Raw genomic sequence first — 7,820 nt, 5'->3', positions numbered from 1 at the left:
ATATATATATATTATATATAATATATCAATATATATTCACAGATATAATTTAAAATATATATGTTATATAAGTTTTTAAAAGTTTCATGGTAAATATATATATAATAAAGTGTCAACACAGAGGTCCTTCTAAGCTCATTCAACGATGCAATATTGTTCACCTATAATAAAAAAAAACCGATACATTTGCATGATATATCGATTTTCTTTATAATGATAAAATTTTTATACTTCTGATTCGTTTTTCTACCGACTCTTACCTGGAGTTACAGATATTATCCAATCGAGAAAAGATCCTACACGCATCGATATACTAGGTTTACTTGAAGCACAGCCAATACCAGAAGATGTAGTACCAATCAATACAAGTTTATTTGTGGCAGGATCCAGCCAGAAAAGAGGTCCGCCACTATCCATCTATGGCACACAACAGAAAACGAAAAAAATCTATGACTGGAAAGTTTTATTTCACACCATTCTTGAGTAATACATTTTGCATATTTAATTCCATATTTAAATTTGCAATGAAAAAGCTAATTCTTCACCTGACATGTATCTTTCCCCTGCGTAAAAGTACACAGATTACGATCGTTTACATTAGGATAAGTCCTTTGACATTCTCTATTACTTATTACTTGTAGATCTACTTCTTGAAGCGTATTCGATTTAGAGCCACCATATTCCGTAAGACCCCACCCTAAGGATTGAATGATGTTAAAATAGATAATTATATTAGTATAATCACCCTAACAGGGATGTCCTATGGACGTTCCATCAGCTAAACGGGTTTTTAAGAATTCTGAGAACGTCCTATGGACTATCAAATAAATATCTCATTATGTTTTACATATATCTACAGGAAGTCCAAATTCGAAGTCCTAAGGATGTCCATTCGTATAATCCTTGGGACAATTTTATTACTTCCCATATATCAATCACATACTTCCCATTACATCACAGATATTCAAGAGATAATAAGGATAAAGACATCTTAAGGATGATCGCAGGATATTTCTCGATTAAAGTGTGCTGATTTTACAAGATATATTGAAAATATTTTACAAAATATTATATGAAAGAGAGCGAAGATGCTTACTGCAAAAGTGTAAGCAACGTGAACAGATTTATTGTTTTTAATATATCCCGGGTATCCCTGGTAGAAAAATTTGTCCGAAAATGTTCAAAATTGTCTGAAATGTAGTCAAAATATGTTCGCATTCAATATAAATTTTTTCGAAAATTGTCGAAATGTATTTTGTATATTACAGTTACAAAAAAGAACGCATATTTTCACCCGCGTAAATTAAAACACGTAGTGAGAAGGCTCGTTAAGTTTTTCGAACTAATATAATAAAGAGAGAAAGCCTAGGCTTTCACTACAATGCCTTACTGATGTCGAGTCCAGTAATGGAAGCCGGGACAAAATGCCAAAAATTACGTAATATTCTTCGCAATATATTGGAATAAAATTAAATGTTTTAACGAATTTGTTTGCTAGTATACCCTTTCTCTCTTTATTATTAGTTTGAAAAACTTAACGAACCTTCTCACTATATATACATGTTGAAATTAATTAAATTAGAAATTAAGTTAATAAAACAAATTGAAAAGTTGATAGTTACATTTAGTCCGAACGAATAACAAAAAGAAAAAGAAAAAATTGGCACACAGTTTTAGTTTTTCATATTTTTTCTTTCTCACAGCATATTCATTAAAGAATCGCTGGTCATTTTTATTTACGACTAATGATTATATAATACAATATAAAGATATAAAATTACTAATTAAATTATATACTTTTTTTATCCCTTGGCATTAGTGTCCATCTGAAGGTTATCTTTGAAAAAGGTTAAATTAAAAGTTACCGATAAAATGTAATAAATTAACGTTAAAACGTTAAAAGTCTAAAATGTGAGATTAAGGTAAGTTATTAAAATTAATTATTTTTTTAACCTTTTAATTTAGCACTATCCAAGCTGGTTATCATATGGAAATATTCAGAAATATTAATGCTAACCTAATGCAGTGAGGTAGATACCAACGAATGAGTCATATCTATGTTGAAATGGTAAGCAGGCCGGACCAACCTCAGAATTATATTCAAATCTTCCATTAATTTTACAAACAGCTACATCATTATGAGAGTATCCGTTATCTTCATAATATTCAGGATGAATCGTGTATCTGAGTAGCGCAAACAACCTGGTTGCGCTGGTATCAGCACCTATTAGCAAAGGGTGTATCATATAAATTTAGTATAAATTTTAGTCATTAATATAAACTTATTAAATTCATAATACCTCATATCGTTATATGTTTGTCATAAAAATTTTATATATACAAACAATGTTTATATGAGTTTATTTCATTACATTCATTACCTTTTTGCATATAAACGATTATGTTTTAAATTGCATTTCTATTAAATGTTACTTCCTCATATAAGCTGTTCATTTTTTATATCTTCGAATAAAAGGTTTTAATTCAGTAAAGAATAAATATTGCATTTATGATCAAAGAAAAGAAATAGAAATTAATATTTATTTTCTTCCTGTAAAAGGAACTTTTTTTTCTACTCTAACAAAAGTATTATAAAGTCAGACCTTATTAACTTTTTTAAATAAATTTTTATTACAAGCAAAACGTAGTTATTTAATTTAATTTGATATTATAATTGTAAACACACACATTTTATTTGCTTAATATCCTTCAAATATTCATAATCTTGAAATATTAATTAGATGTGTGTATTTTATCAAGAGTCACCTGTGGATGTATCATGTTCACCAACAACTACGCCAATCTCATTAATGTTCATGTTCTTTATGCAATGTACTGCCGTTATCACATGTCGGAGAGATATTATGGTAGCACCGCAATCTAGATTTCTATTTACAAAATTCACAATTCCAGCCATCGGAGGATATTCATTTACTCCAGTTTCCCTACCGCCTACTATTCTAGTCTAACAATAAATAAGCAATTTAAATAATTATATATTTTACTTTTTAATATTTAATTAATTAGTATTTTTAATAAATTATTATACATAGTTGATTAAAGCAAAATTATAAAGAAAAGTCACAAATAAGGAATAAATAAAAACTTTTCAATAAAATAAGTAGCATTTCATATAAAGTTTTATTTATAAACTTACCACTTTTTTCCAACCACACTGACAGTCATTTTGATTTATATCAGCTTTAATTTCACATAAAAATCGACCTTTCGAGTTATTTGTCGTGATAAGCTGTATAATTGGATTAAATCCTTCATTAACAACTGTTTGGGAACCACAGTAAACATTTGTAGAATTTCCTATGTATATACGAAATTGATTTGCTCTACAATCTACAGAATTCTGCAAAATATTTTGTTAAATTATTTGCACGCGTGGATGAGTGTTCCTTTTGTACTTCTTTTAACAACTTTGTAGCAATAATTGTAGCAATAATATAAATTTTGACTTGAATAAAATTTTTATGAATTTTTACACTAAAAAATTTAATTTTAAAGATATATCTATCTAAATTTCAAAATTTATGTAACAAACTTACTTGTTCAATAGTACACTTTATTTTGACAACAACAGGGCTTTCAATTTTCACAAAACAATTTTGTTGACCTTCATATTCATTCGGATATTCATCATTAAATATATACTTTGTTTGTCCCTCTTCTAAATAGTAATAGTAATTATTGCATTCAGATTTAACTCCATTTAGCACCAAAAGAGACAGCATTAAGCCGAATGAAATTACCTTGACTATAATAATTATATTGTTTTATTATATATGTATATATGTATATCAATAAAATTCTGTATTGATATAGAGTTTTCAATGTGGCATTTACGACATCTGAATTCGATAATATTAATTCTTAAAGTTTATTATTTCTTGTTATAAACATGTAATTGTAAATTTTTATGTCTGTAGAATAATGATAAAATGCATTGGAGATGGAACATATCAATAGATATGTTCTGCTTTATATCTTATACATTGTTAAATATTGTAAGATGATGTGTACGCGCGCGCACGTGTATGTGTGTGTGTGTGTGTGTGTGTGTGTGTGTGTGTGTGTGTGTGTGCGTGCGTGCGTGCGTGCGTGCGTTGTGTGTTGTTTTTTTTAATATCATATTTTTATTTAGTTTTCATTATGTATATTTTTTATGATATAATTTATGACATAAATAAAACAGTCAAAAATTTTTAAAAATAAAAAATTTTATTTCTTTAAACTATTTGAAATTTAAAAAAAAGAGGGGGGAAATTTTTAAATTTCCCCCTTCTTCAACATAAGTTATTTTCAAAATTATTTTTAAAATCTATGTATCAATAAAAAATCTTTTATTGAATTTATATCATATCATTCTTTAATACTTTTTTAATTTATCATAAATAATATAAAGAAGACGTTAAGTATATTTTTTATTTCATATAAAAAACATGAATTATTAGAATATTATTCTCTATAATTTACATTTTCAAATGTGCGTACATTGTAAATTGGAGTAAAGACTTAAAAGTTTTAGCAAAGGAAATTTAGCTACTTTCATTTAATAAAAAACAAGTAAATATCATGTGTCAGCCATATTAATAAAGAGTTACCGTTTGTTTCACGAACTTTGCAAAGTAGCTAAATTACATCTGTTATTTAAAATTATATAAAGATGTACTATTATATGGAAGTATTTTTTAAAATACTTTTTAATATATAAAATGCTATTAGTAATTCTCATTTATGTATATAATTTAACTAAATATTTAATATATATATTTAAAATGATGCATTTAATAAACGTTAATATCTGTTTGAAATTAATATTTTTACTTATAATAATAAATAATTAATTCAATTATTAATATGCAATTATCTTTTCTACTATTTAACTTTAACTGTAAATATCAGTCGAATTATGAAAAATGAAGATAAATAAGATGTCAACTTTATTGTTTGTACTATATTTACGTCTCGTTTTACAATTTATTTCATATAATAATAATTTATTTATTTTTCATAATTATTTTGTCTATTCAATCATATATTCCTCTATAAACGTATCAATAATAATTGGAAAAGTTTAAATACCTGCTTGCATGATACATTTATTACACGAGCCAAAATATTCTAAACTTAGTTCATTACGAAGACGAATTACTATTCTGACAAATAATCACTTGCTGTATAGCAGATGTGTCTGTTTTTATTCTGTGCGATGAAAAGATAAAGTAAACTGATAATATCTGACAAGCCTTATCTTTTACAGTTGTAACTTGTGTGTAAAACAGAGATAGATATCTTTGAAATAGTAGATAAATAAAGGTAGATAAACAAAGGTAATAATGAATTTAACGAGATATGAATATTAAAAGTGCTTACGTATATAAAACATTTTATAAAAATTTGTTGATTTTATTGTAATTAGAAAAAAAATTTAAATAAAATTTTTTTTTTTATAAAAGATGTTATTAAGTCAATAAATACCAAAAACTTAACACGTATTGATAAAGGTTTTATTTAAAATATAGAAATCTATTTTTTTGCTAAAATTGTACAATGTAAACTATATCCATGTTTTAACATAAAATCTAAATTAAAATGAAAAACTTTATGTTATATTTATTTCATAAACGGAAATTCGTGGATCTCTCTGTTTCTTCTCGCTCTCTTTTCTGTCTCTCTCTCTTTTCAAGATCTTGGTCTTTATTCAACATCTCTTTAATGACAGACATTTTTTTAAATAGAATTTTATATATACAATTTATGAAATAAAGGAATTTAAATGAGCATAAACCACAACCGCTGAATCAATTTAGCGAAATTATTCCATATTTCGTCGATTTTTTAAAACGAAATTTTATTGTTCGCACAATTAATAATCATAAACGTTTCGGCCCTTAATCTGGCCATCATCAGTACTATAATGGTATAATATCTTGTTTGTTAATATAATATAATGATAATTTAAGTTTGAGAATAATCAGTTGATTTAATCGATATATAAATTTTTCGCATCTTATAATTATTAAATTATATGATGTAGAAAAGAAAGAATATATAATATAACAGAATAAAATTATCAATAAAAAATTGATTAAAAAATACTGAGATCTTAAGTCATGCCAATATCCCTCAAAAAGAATAAGGACAATCAAGGAATAGGAACAAAAAATAGAAACAGGAACAGAGAATAAGAATTTTAACCAGTCAGATAAACGATGCACTATATGGAATACACAGTTTCTGGTAGGTTGAAATTCTTATTTTCTATATCAATTCTTATTGCACCGCTTTCAAATCGAATGAGGCAATACCATAGCGGTCTAAGTTGGAACGGGTGCTTCTAAATAATTGCGAGTGAATTTATATACATGTATTACGTATATAATTATTTGATTGCGCGCCGAAATTTTTTTAGACTTGAAACGCAACACTAATAAACTACCGCAGTAATATCACGATCGAGTTAAATTGATTGATAATTTAACGATTATTAATGCTGTTTACGCATCTTATATTGATTTTAATAATGTTGAATAATCTATTAAAACCTGTAATTAATTAATTTTTCATTGCGAAAAATATTATCTCGGTAGTCTAAAGGCTTAGGACGCTCGCACGGAATGCCAGATATCCAGATTCGACTCCCGGCCGAGATAATATTTTTCGAAATAAAAAATTAATTATTTTAAGGTTTTAATAGGTTATTCAACATTATTAAGATCAATATGTAAGATGCGTAAACATCATCAATAATCGTTAAATTGTTAGTCAATTTAACTCGTGATATTACTGCGGTAGTTTATTAGTGTTGCGTTTCAAGTCTGAAAAAATTTCGGCGCGCAATGAAAGAATTACAAACGTAGTATATAAATTCACTCGCAATTATTTAGAAGCACCCGTGATCCAGCTTGGACCGCTGTGGCATTGTCTCATTCGGTTTCTTATTTTCTGTTCCTGTACGTTCCTATTCTTTGTTCCAATTTCTTGATTGTGCGCAGCATTATCTTTATTGAGGCGGCCATATTGGTTATAACTTAAAATCTTAATACCTACAAATTCTGATTCATTAATCTATAACGACTATCTATAACTACTATCCAGATAGTAAAAATTTTACAAGATATTGTCTTATATATATATATATTTTTTTTTAAATGTTTAAATTTTATTAACATTATAGTAGCTTGATATTAGATCACATTTTACAAAGAAATAGTAATAACATTTTATCTTATAAATACAGCAAGACGTTTATAGATACATATGTGTACAAAATATAACATAAAGAAAATGTTTTCAAATATAACAAATAAATTTTTTAATGTTTAATGTACCATCGTTTATATTTGCTGTGTTATAATTAAAATAGTGGAAATAATAGTCATATATTAATTTTTGATTAGTCCACATCTGATTTAATTAATATTAATTTTAATTTTCACGTACACTGCATTATATTCTCGTAGAATTTCCAACAAAGCTCCACCGTCAGGACGCACTAGTTTATCGTAACAAGTAACTTTCGTAAATGATCAATGTAGTAGCTTGCACAGTAAAATGTGTATCGTGTCAAGTGTTTTACTGACAAAAAGCATAAAGAAACAATTGTTCCTTGAACGTAGATCGACTGTTCTATTATTTTGCGCACAACGACGATGATACAAGTCGGTATTCGTTTCTATCAATGCTTAAATATCTTTCGGTTCTATATTTCTTTCCGTATACGTAATCATGAGCTTATTATCGATAGTAAAATTACAAGCCGCATTTTAGGAATACGTTATCAATACTATTTTGTGTAATTTTATCTT

At 26.6% G+C, this 7,820-nt stretch overlaps 1 protein-coding gene across 2 annotated transcripts; it reads right to left on the bottom strand.

The window, feature by feature from the left end:
* Positions 1-81: 81 nt before the first annotated feature.
* LOC108778378 (venom serine protease) lies at positions 82-7,547 on the bottom strand. Of its 2 annotated transcripts, none has more exons than XM_018545548.1 (8): positions 7,456-7,547; positions 3,558-3,766; positions 3,158-3,361; positions 2,767-2,965; positions 2,018-2,224; positions 546-697; positions 261-417; positions 82-161 (listed from the first exon to the last, which is right to left on the bottom strand). In XM_018545548.1, the coding sequence occupies exons 1-8, from the start codon at positions 7,460-7,462 to the stop codon at positions 136-138; spliced, it is 1,161 nt and encodes a 386-aa protein (XP_018401050.1). In that variant the 5' UTR covers positions 7,463-7,547; the 3' UTR covers positions 82-135. The 2 variants fall into 2 exon arrangements, with proteins under 2 accessions (XP_018401050.1, XP_018401049.1); XM_018545547.1 differs by lacking the exon at positions 7,456-7,547 and adding an exon at positions 5,095-5,133.
* Positions 7,548-7,820: the final 273 nt, after the last annotated feature.

This window comes from Cyphomyrmex costatus, unplaced genomic scaffold (assembly GCF_001594065.2).
Source record: "Cyphomyrmex costatus isolate MS0001 unplaced genomic scaffold, Ccosl1.0 scaffold5, whole genome shotgun sequence".
NCBI classification, from domain to species: Eukaryota; Metazoa; Arthropoda; class Insecta; order Hymenoptera; family Formicidae; genus Cyphomyrmex; species Cyphomyrmex costatus.
The sequence above is the reverse complement of the archived record's forward strand: the minus strand, read 5'-3'. Positions and strand labels throughout refer to the sequence as shown.

Bases quoted from the DNA above. Each gene is read 5' to 3' on its own strand.
- LOC108778378 (XM_018545547.1), bottom strand. The intron at 3,362-3,557 runs GTAAGTTTGTTA...AATATTTTGCAG, and splicing joins TAAAGTGTACTATTGAACAA to AATTCTGTAGATTGTAGAGC. The intron at 2,225-2,766 runs GTGACTCTTGAT...CTTTGCTAATAG, and splicing joins TGAACATGATACATCCACAG to GTGCTGATACCAGCGCAACC.